Source organism: Ranitomeya variabilis, chromosome 1 (genome assembly GCF_051348905.1).
Source record: "Ranitomeya variabilis isolate aRanVar5 chromosome 1, aRanVar5.hap1, whole genome shotgun sequence".
Taxonomy (NCBI): Eukaryota; Metazoa; Chordata; class Amphibia; order Anura; family Dendrobatidae; genus Ranitomeya; species Ranitomeya variabilis.
In genome coordinates this window covers 595,248,055-595,264,898 of record NC_135232.1, presented here as the reverse complement: position 1 = coordinate 595,264,898, position 16,844 = coordinate 595,248,055, and the positions used below count along the sequence as shown (strand labels likewise).

General features: G+C 45.0%; 1 protein-coding gene across 1 annotated transcript in view; it reads right to left on the bottom strand.

The window, feature by feature from the left end:
* The window catches only part of PEAR1 (platelet endothelial aggregation receptor 1), a 168,410-nt gene that overhangs the window by 62,041 nt on the left and 89,525 nt on the right, over positions 1-16,844 (bottom strand). Inside the window, exon 2 of the mRNA XM_077258725.1 lies at positions 151-264. Within this exon, the coding sequence (XP_077114840.1) occupies positions 151-263 (113 nt within the window). The 5' untranslated portion in view covers position 264. The remainder of the gene's footprint in view (positions 1-150; positions 265-16,844) is intronic.

Here is a 16,844-nt window from a genome sequence, read left to right as displayed (position 1 = left end):
TATGATTAGGGTACAAACACAGTGTATGAAGCTGCAGACATGATGCCAAATGCTGGATACAGGAAGATGACAGCGGACAGCTGCTTCCTCTCCACGCAGTGATAGCCCTGGGTTTGGTGAATTTGTATACTGTGTTTTCTCCGACCTTACCTTTCCCAGTAGCTGCAGACATTGGGGCCATTGACTTTCAGAGATGTGCCAGTCTGTATGTTCACCAACCACAGTAACCCGGGTATTACTGTGGGCACCCACAGGGGCTTCATTCTGCAAAATAATCGAGCAGTAGACATCACTTCGGTCTTTTATCATCATTTTCAAACTCATATATCACAAAATTTTGAAGTATGAACCACCACCAATCAGAACGGAGCCGCTCCGTAAACACAGGAAACCAACCAATGGAAAACAGGAAGTGGATCGAACAGAGGATGTTTTGTCGCCGTGTTTGGGCAGATGGAAAAATTGGCATTCAGTCAGAAATCTAACAAGGAAAACCATGCTGTCGTTTCAAAGAGTGCTGTCCCTTTAATTGTCAAGATCACATTCGCATTAAGGGTGCATGTGGGCTGTCATGTGGACTTAGTACCTAAAAGGCTTCCTTAGGTGTGCTAAAATGTAACAGGGCTAGGGAAATTGGAAAAAATTATACAGATACATGCCAACTTTCCTAAATTATTTTATAGATTTTTTTGGCATATCTTTTTCTATTTTTTGCACACACCCCCCGGAAAAATACTGTAATATTATGGAGTTTAAAGGGGTATTCTAACCTTAAATATTGTAATATCATAGAGTTAAAGGTGTATTCTAACCTTTTAAGAGAGTTTAAAGGGTTATTCTAAGCTTAAATATTTATAGTACATCCATGAAACCAATCACAAGACGAGGGGCATGTCTAAGGGTGATAAGAAAATAAGTAAAGGAGCATGTTCTGTCTTCTACAGACTATAGTGGAGAGTGCCCCCACATGTCTAGCGAAGCCCCTAGTCTTATTCATCTATAATCTATATCCTTATATCATAATCACTGGGATCCCAACTTGTCTATGATCAGAAAACCCCTTTAAAGTTTATCTATTAAAAGGCAGACCCTTTAATGTTATGAGAAGCCCTAAGTTATTTTATCTACCGAAGGCTCCCTGGGAAAGGTGAGGTCCATGGCTCCAAAAAGAATTGGCAAATATCCCCAAAAGGTTCCTTGTGTGTGATGTCAGGATGGTTCATCATCATATAAGGCCTGTTGTCCAAACAAATATATAGGGGTCAGGAAATGGGCACGGTTGTAAAAATGGGCATGGTTACAAAAAAAAGCTAGCCTCACCCAAACAATCATTTTTCCCCTCCTCCGCAATCAATTCTATCTATCAAACATAATTTGCATTCACACTTATGTAAAGGCCCCTCATGGGAGGGTTCAAATCTTGATTAGATAGCCTAGATCTTATACAACTGCGATACCTCACTTGTTATGACTTATAAATTCCACTAAACTAAAGAAACCCTCTGTGCAACAGCATTTTGGTGTGTTGAGTCAAATGCAAGGCCGTCAGGGGTGGAACATTACACTTACGACCAAATAACTTCTATGTGATGCCCCTCCCCTGCGGAACCAGAACCAAACACGTTATACTGTCATATTTGGAGTGTTCTATGTAGACTTCAATTAAGCACAAAAATACACTAAAAAAAGAAAATTAGCATGTGCTTCCAGTCCAAAGAAACATACTGCAGTTCATATTAAGTCAATTTTCCCAGGCCTTGAAATTTCAAAGCCTGTGAATGGGTTTAATAAAATCCAGGAGGGAATCTTGTTTTACTTAAAGGCCCATTACTCTTTTAATTCCCTTCTTAAGCTGATCTAAGAATTTGGCCGAGGTTTTGGAGCTGATTAGGTTTGACGAGAGATTGTTTGTCTGTGAAATGGAATGTAGAAGTCTTGGATGCTGCGACCACCCAGAGCAGCAATCTTTATTCTCCCCCAAGAAAGCAGTCACTTCAATCCCCAGGGCATTAGAAGGTGGGAGGCAATCAGGGGGTCTTAGGGTTGGGAAAAGAATTCTGGGCTTGGTTTTAGTTTTTTTCATATGTGTTGGATCTGTGCCTACAGCTTCCAGAGGTACAGTAAGGAGTGGCGGCAGGACAAAGCGTGGGCGGACAACAGTCTATCAAAAGTAGTGATATCCAGAGCTGCTGAGCATGCAATTTTCTGTGTTACATCCTGTGTTGTAACCCTTGTCTGACTTCTCCTGCTTGTTTACTGACAACATGTGCTAACGGTTATACAAAATGTATGTGCGTGCATACATAAACATACTGTATATATATATTTATACATATACATATTCATCCCTGTAAAAAATACCGTACATACCATACTTCAAATAGGATCATGAGAATAAATACCATAATATTGCTCCTATGTACAAGAATATAACTACTATAATACTGCCCCTATGTACAAGAATATAACTACTATAATACTGTTCCTATGTACAAGAATATAACTACTATAATACTGCTCCCTATGTACAAGAATATAACTACTATAATACTGCTCCTATGTACAAGAATATAACTACTATAATACTGCCCCTACGTACAAGCATACAACTACTATCATACTGCCCCTATGTACAAGAATATAACTACTATAATACTGCTCCTATGTACAAGAATATAACTACTATAATACTGCCCCTATGTACAAGAATATAACTACTATAATACTGCCCCCTATGTATGAGAATATAACTACTATAATACTGTCCCCTATATACAAGGATATAGCTACTATAATACTGCCCCTATGTACATGGATATAGCTACTATAATACTGCCCCTATGTAAAAGAATATAACTACTATAATACTGCCTCTATGTACAAGAATATAACTACTATAATACTGCTCCTATGTACAAGAATATAACTACTATAATACTGCTCCTATGTACAAGAATATAACTACTATAATACTGCTCCTAAGTACAAGAATATAACTACTATAATACTGTCCCTTATGTACCAGAATATAACTACTATAATACTGCCCCTATGTACAAGAATATAACTACTATAATACTGCTCCTATATACAAGAATATAACTACTATAATACTGCCCCTATGTACAAGAATATAACTACTATAATACTGCCCCCTATGTACAGGAATATAACTACTATAATACTGTCCCCTATATACAGGGATATAGCTACTATAATACTGCCCCTATGTACAAGGATATAGCTACTATAATACTGCCCCTATGTACAAGGATATAACTACTATAATACTGCTCCTATGTACAAGTATATAACTACTATAATACTGCCCCTATGTACAAGAATATAACTACTATAATACTGCCCCTATGTACAAGGATATAGCTACTATAATACTGCCCCTATGTACAAGGATATAACTACTATAATACTGCCCCTATGTACAAGAATATAACTACTATAATACTGCCCCTATGTACAAGAATATAACTACTATAATACTGCCCCTATGTACAAGAATATAACTACTATAATACTGCTCCTATGTACAAGAATATAACTACTATAATACTGCTCCTATGTACAAGAATATAACTACTATAATACTGCTCCTATGTACAAGAATATAACTACTATAATACTGCTCCTATGTACAAGAATATAACTACTATAATACTGCCCCTATGTACAAGAATATAACTACTATAATACTGCTCCTATGTACAAGAATATAACTACTATAATACTGCCCCTATGTACAAGAATATAACTACTATAATACTGTCCCTTATGTACCAGAATATAACTACTATAATACTGCTCCCTATGTACCAGAATATTGCTCCTATAATACTTGCTGGGCTTTTGGTACATAGGCCAGCACATACTCATAGAAAGGTAAGGAGTATGCATAGAATGGTTTGACTTATCACATTGGGATGACACATGAGGTGTCACATTCAGGACACCGTAAGATTACAGTGCTAGTGTCTCCCAGAACATGTCAATGTGCTTTTGATCCGTGAAGCTCCGAATGCTTGTGTCAGTCAATAAAACGGTCTATGATTGGGTCACACCTCACTATAACACAGCAGATTATAAAAAGACATGTCCGTTGTGAGGGGGGCACTGGAAAGAAAAAGTGCAAAAGATCAAAATGAAGTCATGGAAACTTTTAATCAGCAACCGGATTTTTTTTTATAGTTTTGGTTCAGTCTCCCCCTTCTTCTGACAAATTGTTTTGGAGGAAAGTTGGACATTGCGTGGGAAAGAAAAAATACAGTTGACACTGGAGTGAATGGAAGTATCTGTACAACAGGGCTGGTGGAGTCGGAATGGTTTATATTGTTCTACTTTTCTAGTGGTAAAGCTCATGAGATGTTTTTACCACTAGTGAAATTCATCAGATGTTTCTAGCAAAGGTGATGCTCAGGATGCTGATGTTTTTACCATTGGTGAAGCTTATCAGATGCTTCTACCAGTGGTGGAGCTTATTTAATGTTTACTAGTGGTGAAACTCCTGATAGGTTTCTACCAGTTGTGAAGCTCATGAGATGTTTCTACCAGTGGTTAAACTTGTGAGATGTTTTATCAGTGGTGAAGGTCATGAGGTGTTTCTACCAGTGGTGAAGCTCATGAGATGCTCCTACCAGTGATGAAGCTCATGGGGTGTTTCTACCATTTTTGAAGTTCATGAGATGTTTTTACCAGTGGTGAAGCTCATGATGTGTTTCTACTCCTTTGACTTATCCTAATTCCTTGAATCAGGTATTTTCCCTTTGAGAACATAAACAAGTGTGATGACATCACCTCTCCTGTGACATCGGTGATACCTTAATTATCTCATATTCGTGATGAGGTAAGGTATTGATATGGATACCACAGACAGTTGGTAACGATTATAGCTAGTTGACCATACTGTCCAAAATATCATGGTCACATCAGGACCAGAGTTAGGGGCAGGCAGACCAGACAGCTGTCTAGGTCCCCCCCCCATCGCTGATTCAACTTATCGTCATCATAGACACTGATACAGTTGAAAGCAGTGATGGAGGAGAGAGCGTCTGCTGACGCTCCCTCTCCCATCACCCCCTATCTGCTTGTGACTTAGCGTGTGTGCGATGACATCACTTCATGGTGCGCCATGCTGTGCCAGCAGTGGAGGCGATGAGACCAGAGCAGCAGAGCCTGGAGCAGTGCGAGGAACAAGGAGGAGGGGTGAGTATTGTGCGAGTGTGTGTATGCATTATTGTGGGTGCGGGGCCTGCATTATAGTGTGTGTGTGTGCTCGATACTGTGTGTCGAGACGGAGCTGCACTGTACTGTGTTGGGTGATGGAGCTGCATTGTACTGTGTGTTGAGAGGGAGCTGCACTGTACTATGTGTTGGGTGAGAGAGCTGCATTGTACTGTGTGTTGGGAGAGGGAGCTGCACTGTACTATGTGTTGGGTGAGAGAGCTGCATTGTACTGTGTGTTGAGAGGGAGCTGCACTGTACTATGTGTTGGGTGAGAGAGCTGCATTGTACTGTGTGTTGGGAGAGGGAGCTGCACTGTACTATGTGTTGGGTGAGAGAGCTGCATTGTACTGTGTGTTGGGGGAGGGAGCTGCACTGTACTGTGTGTTGGGGGAGCTCACTGTACTGTGTCTCGGGTGAGCTGCACTGTACTGTGTGTTGGGGGAGATGCACTGTACTGTGTGTTGGGGGAGCTGCACTGTACTGTGAGTTGGAGGAGCTGCACTGTATTGTGTGTTGGGGGAGCTGCACTATACTGCGTGTTGAGGGAAGCTCACTGTACTGTGTGTTGGGTGAGCTGCACTGTACTGTGTGTTGGGGGAGCTGCACTGTACTGTATTGGCAGAGCTGCAGTGTACTGTGCGTTGGGGGAGCTGCACTGTACTATGTGTTGGGGGAATTACACTGTACTGTGTGTTGGGGGAGCTTCATTGTACTGTTTATTGGGGGAGCTGTACTATATTGTGTGTTGGGAGAGCTGCACTATACTGTGTGTTGGGGAAGGAAGCTGCACTGTACTGTGTGTTGTTTGAGGGAGCTGCACTGTACTATGTGTGGGGGGAGGGAGATACACTACTGTGTGTTGGGGGAGCTGCACTGTACTGTGTTGGGTGAGTTTACTGTACTGTGTGTTGGGGTATCTTTACTGTGTTGGGGGGAGCTGCACTGTACTGTGTGCTGGGGGAGCTGCACTGTATTGTGTTGGGTAGCTTCACTGTACTATGTGTTGGAGGAGCTGCACTATACTGTGTGTGTTGGAGCTGCACTATACTGTGTGCTGGGAGGGAGCTGCACTGTACTGTGTACTGTGGGGAACTGCACTGTACTGTGTGTTGGGGGGAGGTTCACTGTACTGTGTATTGGAGGGAGCTGTACTATATTGTGTGTTTGGGGAAGCTGCACTATACTGTGTCTTGGGGGAGCTGCACTATACTGTGTGTTGGGGAGCTGCACTATACTGTGTGCTGGGATATAGCTGCACTGTATTGTGTGATGGGGAGCTGCACTATAGCGTGTGCTGGGAGGGAGCTGCACTGTGTGTTGGGGGAGCTGCACTGTACTGTCTGCTGGGAGGTAGCAGCACTATACTGTGCTGGAGGAGCTGCACGGTACTGTGTGTTGGTGTGGAGCTGCACTATACTGTTTGTTGGGAAGAGCTGCACTATACTATGTGTTTGGGGGGCAGCTGCACTATACTATGGGTTTGGGGAGCTGCACTATACTGTGTTTGGGTGGAGCTGCTCTATAATGTGTATGGGAGAGATGCACTATACTGTGTGTGGGGGCTGCATTTTACTGTGTGTGTAGCTACAGCATACTCTGAGGGCAGCTGCAGTATACTCTGAGGGCGGCTTCAGTATACTCTGAGGTCAGCTGCAGTATACTCTGAGAGGGGCTGCAGTATACTTGAGGGCAGCTGCAGTATACTCTGAGGGCGGCTGCAGTATACTCTGAGGGGACTGCATTATATTGTGTGAATGTGGGGCTGCAGTATACTCTGAGGGTGGGCTGCAGTATAATGTGAGGGGGGCTGCATTATACTCTATCAAGGACCATGGGGAGTGCATTATACTATATGGGACCTGCATTATATTGTATCGAGGACTATCTGTCCCCATCATTCATTCTCAGCCAGTGTAAATAAAAACTGGGGAACAACTTCAATGCCGTCGATCACGCTTGTTTAACGGCCTGAACTCTGCACCTGTAAATACAGCCAAAATGTTTGTGTGGTGTGGAATATGTGAGCATTTGAGGCCCCACTTTAAACTTTTGCCCAGAGCCCCACTTTCTCTAAAACCGCCCCTGGGTCAGATCATTGAAGGGATTACTCCACCACTGACAAGTGGAACAACTTGCCCAGAGGAACAGTCTTTGCAAGCTACACAAAGTTTTAATGCAGTGGTTTGCTCAGTATTAGTTACGACTTTTGAGTCATGAAACAGCTTTTTTGGGCTTTTTTTTGAAACCCCCAATGTCCTCATAGAAGTTGATTATGTTCACTTACATATGGTGGAATTACTCCTTTAGACTTGACAGTTCAAGGAAACCCCTGGGCTATATCAACAATCCATCATTAATTATGGGATTTCTGCCAAAAGTTTGACATGAATGTTGGGCGCCACAGAGAGTTGGTTCTGCTTAGAGTGGAGTCATTCTGGATTTCATTAGGGTTTGTGAATGAAGAACTTTTATTACCCTTTGCTTTTTCCTCGTTCTGTGCAGGAAATAGACTCTTCCAGGATTTTATTACAAGGACTTTTAATGTGGGAATCAACTCCGCGGTTTTGATCATATTATGTCACCATAATTTATCCATACCTCTCCAAGAACAGATGGGCAATGTCTGCCATTAACTTCAATACATGTAAAGATATCATGCTCAGTGAGCCTCATTTACAGAAGTAGTGGGTAAGAAGACTGGGGGTAAAGGATTTTGGATCATCACAGTACCCCTCACAAGCATGGAGCAGTGACACTGGTGAATTTGGAACTGGTGCAAACCAATGTAAACTTTACTCCAGATGGAGAACAAAGCTGCAAGTTTGCGATCAGTGGCAGGCACTTATTTTGGTGGTTACAGTATATAGTACTCAACTTGTTGATAAGTCAGTGGCATTCACTTAGCTTGATGGTTACAGTCAGTTACAAGCACTTAGCTTGATGGTTACAGTCAGTTACAGGCACTTAGCTTGATGGTTACAGTCAGTTACAGGCACTTAGCTTGATGGTTACAGTCAGTTACAGGCATTTAGCTTGATGGTTACAGTCACGGCCGTATTTGCCACTAGGCACTGGAGGGCACGTGCCTAGGGGCGGCAGGCTGCAGGGGGCGGCACCAAGACAGAGAAGAACTTTTTTTTTTTTTTTAACCTCCCCTTCCCTCCCTCCATCAGACAACCCATGAAATGGGTTGAATTTTTGGTATTTCTAGGCCTCCGTACCTTGTGAGGTCACACTCATTCCAGTAGCCGCTGTCCATCTTGGATTTCCCTGGTTTCCAGGGACGCTACCTGCCAGAGCGTCCCTGGCTCTGTACACGCGGTGCTTTCACCTTCCTGGCTCGGTGCTGCTTCATCGCTCCCCCCCTTCTCAGATTACAGCTATCCACGGCATTGTGTGCACAAACTTGAAGCTTCTTAAAGGTATAGTAACCAAAGTTACTGCGTTGCTTCTATTTATCTGCTGCATCACCAATGCTAAATAAGGAGGGATCACATTACTAAGACAGCCCAAATTTGTTTTTTTATTAGAGTCTTAACTTCAAAAGTGCCAAACTGTATTGATAAACTACACTGCTCATAGAGCTGAAGATGGGGGGGGAAGAATTTGGTGACAGGGGGGAGTCTGGAGGAGCTATATACTGGTGACAGGGGGAGAGTCTGGAGCAGCTATATACTGGTGACAGGGGAGAGTCTGGGGGAGCTATATACTGGTGACGGGGGAGAGTCTGGAGCAGCTATATACTGGTGACGGGGGAGTCTGGAGCAGCTATATACTGGTGACGGGGGAGTCTGGAGCAGCTATATACTGGTGACGGGGAGAGTCTGGAGCAGCTATATACTGGTGACGGGGAGAGTCTGGAGCAGCTATATACTGGTGACAGGGGAGTCTGGAGGAGCTATATACTGGTGACAGGGGAGAGTCTGGAGCAGCTTTATACTGGTGACAGGGGAGAGTCTGGAGCAGCTATATACTGGTGACAGGGGAGAGTCTGGAGCAGCTATATACTGGTGACAGGGGAGAGTCTGGGGGAGCTATATACTGGTGACAGGGGGGAGTCTGGAGCAGCTATATACTGGTGACGGGGGAGAGTCTGGAGCAGCTATATACTGGTGACAGGGGAGTCTGGAGCAGCTATATACTGGTGACGGGAGAGTCTGGAGCAGCTATATACTGGTGACGGGAGAGTCTGGAGCAGCTATGTATTGGTGACGGGAGAGTCTGGAGCAGCTATATACTGGTGACAGGGGAGAGTCTGGGGGAGCTATATACTGGTGACAGGGGGGAGTCTGGAGCAGCTATATACTGGTGACGGGGGAGAGTCTGGAGCAGCTATATACTGGTGACAGGGGAGTCTGGAGGAGCTATATACTGGTGACAGGGGAGAGTCTGGAGCAGCTATATACTGGTGACAGGGGAGAGTCTGGAGCAGCTATATACTGGTGACAGGGGAGAGTCTGGAGCAGCTATATACTGGTGACGGGAGAGTCTGGAGCAGCTATATACTGGTGACGGGAGAGTCTGGAGCAGCTATGTATTGCTGACGGGAGAGTCTGGAGCAGCTATATACTGGTGACAGGGGAGAGTCTGGAGGAGCTATATACTGGTGACAGGGGAGAGTCTGGAGCAGCTATATACTGGTGAACAGGGGAGGCTGGTGCTGCTATATACTGGGGAACAGGGGAGGCTGGTGCTGCTATATACTGGGGAACAGGGGAGGCTGGAGCTGCTATATACTGGTGAACAGGGGAGGCTGGAGCTGCTATATACTGGGGAACAGGGGAGGCTGGAGCTGCTATATTCTGTGGAACAGGGGAGGCTGGAGCTGCTATATACTGGGGAACAGGGGAGGCTGGAGCTGCTATATACTGGGGAACAGGGGAGGCTGGAGCTGCTATATACTGGGGAACAGGGGAGGCTGGATCTGCTATATACTGGGGAACAGGGGAGGCTGGAGCTGCTATATACTGGGGAACAGGGGAGGCTGGAGCTGCTATATACTGGGGAACAGGGGAGGCTGGAGCTGCTATATACTGGGGAACAGGGGAGGCTGGGGCTGCTATATACTGGGTAGGCTGGAGCTGTTTTATACTGGGGAACAGGGGAGGCTGGCAGTGGCAGGCTGGGTCGGGTGGCAGGGATGCATTTTCCCCCTGGGCCGGTCCCCATGCAGCTGTTCAGGGCTGCCGGAGGATCGGCACCGTACTTTTGATTGCGGATGCCAAAACTTAATTTGCAGCCTGGCTGGCAGACTCCTTCCTGATCTTGCATGATGCATCCACATGTATTCGCCTCTTTGAGACGCGAATACATTTGAATGCATTATATACGGCACAGAGCAGAGCATCACGGTTGTTCCCGTGCCGTGGCCTAGCGTGCAGCAGAGTGATGAGGTCATCAGGCTGCGACCTCATCACTCTGCTGCTGCTGGCAACGCGGAGCAGGGCAGAAGAGGCGGGGACGCAGCGGCCGGCGTGAAGAATGGTGAGCAGCGCTCCGATGAGGAGCAGAAGCTGAGCTGCTCAAGATTAGAGATCTGTCATTTGCTGTGTATAGGGAATGGGCCATGGTGTTAGTAGTCCACGAGGGCAGCCGCATGGCATTGTGTGTGTGTGTGTCTATATGAGTTTGTGTGTGTGTGTAAGGACTCATACTCACATGCGAGAAACTCGAACAAGTCTCACACGTCAATACCCGACACTGCAGCTCCGCTCCTGAGTGCCGGGTGCAGTGCCGAGTATTGACATGCGAGACTCTGTCCTAGTTTCTCGCATGTGAGTATGAGCCCTAAGAGTGTGTGTGTGTGTATGAGAGTGTGTGGGTACGTTCCCACGTTCTGTACCCACTGCGTGTTGGACGCTACGTACACCCACTGCGTCCAGATGTTACAGCATAGTGGACGGGATTTCATGAAATCCCATCTCCACTATGCATGCAATGACTCCTCCTGCTTTCCTGCAGAGACACATGTGCGGCTTGTCTTTTACGGACTGCAGCATGTCTATTTCTTTTGTGGAGACGCTCCGTCTCCGCTAGATAAATGTCACCCGTACAATATATTGGACTCAGTAATTCCGCACAGTTCAATCAACATATGAGGAATCACCTACGTTCAAAAGCCGGCAGCACTTTAGACGGAGAAGACATGTGACCGTCATGCATTCATGCAGGGATCACCATAAAAAATATATAAAAATGTATTAGACTATATGTAAACCACACAAAAATATTAAAAACTTTTAAAAAACACACAAAAATACAAAATCATGCCCTGTGAGGACAGGGGCTGCGGATCACTGGCCAACACCCAAAAAGTTTAGCCCCAATGGGCTTAGTACATCTCATAAGTAGGTGAGGTTCCTGTATGGTCCACAGTCTGATGATGAAGGTAACAACAACTCCCAGTATCTGCTTACTATAGTTAAGGACATACTGGGAGGTACATGTTCATGTCATACAATTGTATCATGGGGCTGATCTAACAATGAAATTGACCACCATAATAAGCGTGGTGCTGCATTCATCTACTGATGGTGGTTCTGACCCTGCATTCATCTACTGATGGTGGTTCTGACCCTGCATTCATCTACTGATGGTGGTTCTGACCCTGCATTCATCTACTGATGGTGGTTCTGACCCTGCATTCATCTACTGATGGTGGTTGTATCGCTGCATTCATCTACTGATGGTGGTTCTGACCCTGCATCACATTAACTGCCCGATCCCACCACCAGCACCAGAGAATCCTCACAGCGCAGTGTGCACATGATGTGAGGATTCACATATAGTGACTTTAGACTTGAAGCTTAAGATCGGACAACCTTTTTAACGATGGGTCGCTACTCATGGGCCACTGCTGTGCTTGCCCCCAAGGCTAAGATTTGCCACCCAGCCCCTGGAGACTGGTGCTATGCAGGCTGGCAATTTAGGGGTGGCTGACACTTTAGAATAGGGATTGGGGGGCATATTCCTATAGATGACTTTGAAAAGCTGAAGGTGTTAAAAAAAACGCTCAAAAGACTGAACCTGTGTACAGCAAGTGCAGGCGTTCATACTTTTAGTGTTTGTTTAGCGCTTTTTAAAGCGTTTTACAGAGTGCATCTGCCTTAAATAGATGTCGTGTGCACAGACTCAGTGTGTGACGTCACTAAGAGGCACAACCACGAAAAGTGCCTAGGGCAGCATGAAGGCCAAATACGGCCCTGGTTACAGTCAGTAACAGTGTCAGGACTCTGAACATTTTTACTACCTTTTGTGCATTACTGCCCTTTTCCAAGATGGCGTCTTTGGTCTCATGTGCACTGTGTCTTCCTGCTATAAAACTCCACCCCAGCTTTCAGTCTGTGCTAGAGTATTCTGCCTTGCATCCAGCTCCTGACTCTGGTGACTCCCTGGCTATATACCTGCTCCTGTGAACCTGTATAGTGATCCTGCTACTCTGCTCTGAGTTCCTGCTGCTTACACCAGTTTCCAGTAATCCTCCTTCATCTGCTGCTTGTGTTTACTCCCATCTGCATTTGCTGGACATGTAAGCTGTTGCTGCTCTGCTTAAACCTGAGATTATCACCCAGGCCTTCCTGGTTGAGACAAGACATTGCTTGAACTGCCTTATAAGCATATCTATCTGTGTTTTGGACTAAAACAAGGACTTATTCATGTCAAGTATCCTCAAGAATAACTGTGCTTCATAGACTTTCTGCGTGATTGCATTTTCCTCTGAAGTTCCCTATAGACTGCTAAGCTGCGTTTAATATTTACACCAAGTATCGTGGACTTGAGTTTCTCTCTGCACCTGTTTGAATCACCGTGTGATAATACAGACTTTACCACTTATAAAACTGTGTCCTGTAGTTGTCTTGTTCCACACAAAGAGTCTCCCGAGTTATCCCCTATAATTATTACAGGATACTCTAGCCAGAAAAGAGGAGACTGCTGGAACAATGACTGCAGAAAGCAGATTAGAGCAGGTGTTTTCCATAATTAGATCACTGCAGAAAGATGTGGAAGGTCTGCAAAAGAAGTTTGGAAGCTTTGAACACAATCAACAAGTGTTTGGACAAACTTTGCAGGACTTAAGCACCCGCATGGCAGCCCAGGAAAACAAACTTGCTGGCATAGAGTCCCAGTATGGATGGACATTTCAGGACATAAGCACGCAAATAGCTGCACAAGCGACTTTACCCTCTGGGCAACCACCACCAGCTAGCCCACTTAAGTTGCCCCCATTCAGATTTAATGGTGATCGCGACAAAATTTCGTGGCTTTGTGAATCAATGTATGCTATATTTTGATGTGCATGCTGACCGTTTTCCTACTGATAGATCCAAAGTATTGTGTGTAATAATGCTGCTGACCTCAAGAGCGCCCGCCTGGGCAAATCCGATGATTGAGTCTCGTGACCCACGGTTAAATAACTTGGATGATTTCTTGGCCGCTATGGCATTAATGTTTGATGATCCTAATCACCGTGCAACCGCTGAATCTGCTTTATTATCTTTACGCCAGGCTAAACGTTCTGTTATTGAGTATGCCACTGAATTCAGGAGATTAGCGGTAGATACCAATTGGGACAGTTATGCACAATTGCCTATTTTTAAAAGGGGTCTGTCTAGTATTGTAAAAGATGAACTAGCTCGCTCTGAGTCACCACAAGAGCTAGAGACATTTATACAGCATTGTGTGCGCATAGACATTCGCCTTACTGAGTGTAGGCAGAAGTTTGCTGCATATAACCGTATTTCTAACTTTTCCCTTCCTTCCAAAGAGCCTGCAGGTAAAACCTCTCGGGAGGTGGAAGAGGTGCCCTTGCAAATTGATTCCGTTCAGAGGCGCGAGATTAATGAGCGCCGGGAGCATCGCTTTCGTGAAAGTCTATGTTTCTACTGCGGTCAATCTGACCACTTTTTAATCAACTGTCCCAAGGGTCCCAAGCGGCCTAACAAGGTGCTAGCAGCGGTAGGAGAATATGACAACTGTGATGATGAATCTGACATCTCTAAATGTAGCCTGCCCTTAAACGCTGTATTCCATTCACTTTCTATGACTTCACCCCCCAAGGAGCTGAAGGAGAAGAACTCTCACTGTTCTCTCCCTATTAAGATCCTGTGTTCAGGACAGTGGATTTCCAGTGCAGCTATGATTGACTCTGGTGCAGGTTGCAATTTCATGGATATCGCATTTGCCAAGGAACATGGTATTGAAATTCAGCAAAGAGCCTCTCCAATTACCATGGAAACAGTGGATGGGTCACCTTTAATCTCTGGGCCTGTGGATCAGGAGACCGTACCCCTTGAAATTTTGTTGGAGCCTAATCATCAGGAGCAACTTTCTTTCTTGCTAATTTCTTCTCCTCATTTTCCTGTGATTTTAGGCATTCCTTGGTTGCGTTCTCAGAACCCAATTATCAACTGGGAGACCAAGGAGATTATCTTTCCAACAAGGAGCAACTCAGCGTTAACAGAAGCTGTCCCTGAGTCCACGGCTACGGAACCACATGTACAGGTATTTACTTTACCTTCAGCATATAAAGAGTTCTCTGACATCTGTGACAAGAAGAATGCAGATCAGCTTCCTCCACACAGGCATTATGACTGTCCCATTGAGCTGCTTCCTGGGGTAGCTATTCCTTTTGGTAACGTATACCCTTTGGCGGCACCTGAGCTTCAAGCCTTAAAGGAGTATATTGATGAAAATCTGGCCAAAGGCTTCATACGTCCTTCTTCCTCACCAGCAGGGGCACCTATATTTTTTGTAAAAAAGAAGGATGGGACCCTGACCCTGTGTTGACTATCGGGAACTTAATAAGGTAACCATACAAAACCGTTACCCTTTGCCTCTGATTCCCGAATTACTGGAAAGAGTCCGCCATGCTAAGGTGTTCTCTAAACTGGATCTTCATGGGGCTTATAATTTGGTGCGTATTCGTCCAGGGGATGAGTGGAAGACAGCATTCAGATGCCAGTATGGACACTTTGAATATCTCGTGATGCCCTTCGGGCTTTGTAACGCCCCTGCAATGTTTCAACACCTTGCTAATGACATTTTCAGAGATTTGTTGGACCAGTTTGTGGTGATCTATTTGGACGATATACTAATCTTTTCTGACTCTCTACAGGAACATGAAGAACATGTCAAAACTGTTTTAAGACGTCTGAAAAAGAACCATCTGTATATTAAGCCGGAGAAATGCGAGTTCCATCGTTCTGAGATACAGTTCTTAGGGTATATCATCTCTCCCCAGGGGCTGAACATGGAATCTGGTAAGATTCAGGCTATCCTTGACTGGCCAGTACCCAAGAACGTTAAGGAGATCCAACGTTTTATTGGTTTTGCAAATTTCTACAGACGCTTCATTCAAAATGTTTCTGATATTGTCCATCCCATTACTTCCTTGACAAAGAAGGAAAAGCCCTTTAAGCGGTCATCACAGGCTCAAGAAGCTTTTGATCGGCTTAAGATCTGTTTCACCTCAGCACTGCTGTTGATACACCCAGAGCCAACACTTTCTTCTATTGTGGAGGTGGGCGCTTCTGATAAAGCTTTGGGGGCTATTCTCTCCCAAAGAACTGGAGAGAAGGGTCTGCTACATCCTTGTGCTTTCTTTTCCCGTAGACTAACCTCAGCAGAAAAGAATTACGACGTGGGAGACAAGGAATTGCTGGCTATTATTGCGGCTTTCAAAGAATGGAGGCATCATCTGCAAGGAGCTGCACAACAGATCATAGTGCTAACTGACCATCGCAATTTAGAGTTCCTTAGATCCGCTAGATGTCTTTCTCCTCGTCAGGCTCGTTGGAACTTATTTTTAAATCAATTTAACTTTGTTATCTCGTACCGTCCAGGTTTTCGTAATGGGAAGGCTTATGCTTTATCCCGAATCCATGCTGCGGATTCCGTACCTGGAGCCCTGTCCAAGACCATTCTATCTGATGCCAATTTCATCGGAGTTATCCACGATCAGGACTTGTGGAAGGAGTGCAGGGAGGCTTATGACGGTGATGTATTTCTGGCCAACCCACCTGTGGATATTAATCTTGTCTTTAAGGGTGGCATGTGGTTCAGAGATCGACGTATCTACGTCCCTGAGGTCGTCCGTCTGCAGATCCTCAATTTGGTACATGACTCCAAGTTGGCTGGTCACAGGGGGGTACAGAAGACACAAGAGTTCCTGAGCCGATTCTTCTGGTGGCCAACTTGCGTGAAGGATACCAAGGACTATGTTCTCTCTTGCGAGGTATGTGCTCGTTACAAGACTCCTCATGTGGCACCTACGGGTCTTCTACAACCATTACCTGTTCCGTCCCGCCCTTGGGGGTCTATATCAATGGACTTTATTGTGGAGCTGCCTACATCGGGGGGCATGAATACAATCATGGTGGTAGTTGATCGCCTGACTAAAGCTGCTCATTTTGTTCCGTGCACCGGCCTCCCCTCAGCTAAAGATACAGTGAACTTGGTTATACAGAATGTCTTTCGGTTGCATGGGGTCCCGGATGAGATTATCTCTGACCGTGGAGTACAGTTCACTTCAAGATTCTGGAAGGGGTTTTGCTCTGCACTCAATATTAATGTCTGTCTCTCTTCCGCTTACCATCCCCAGACAAATG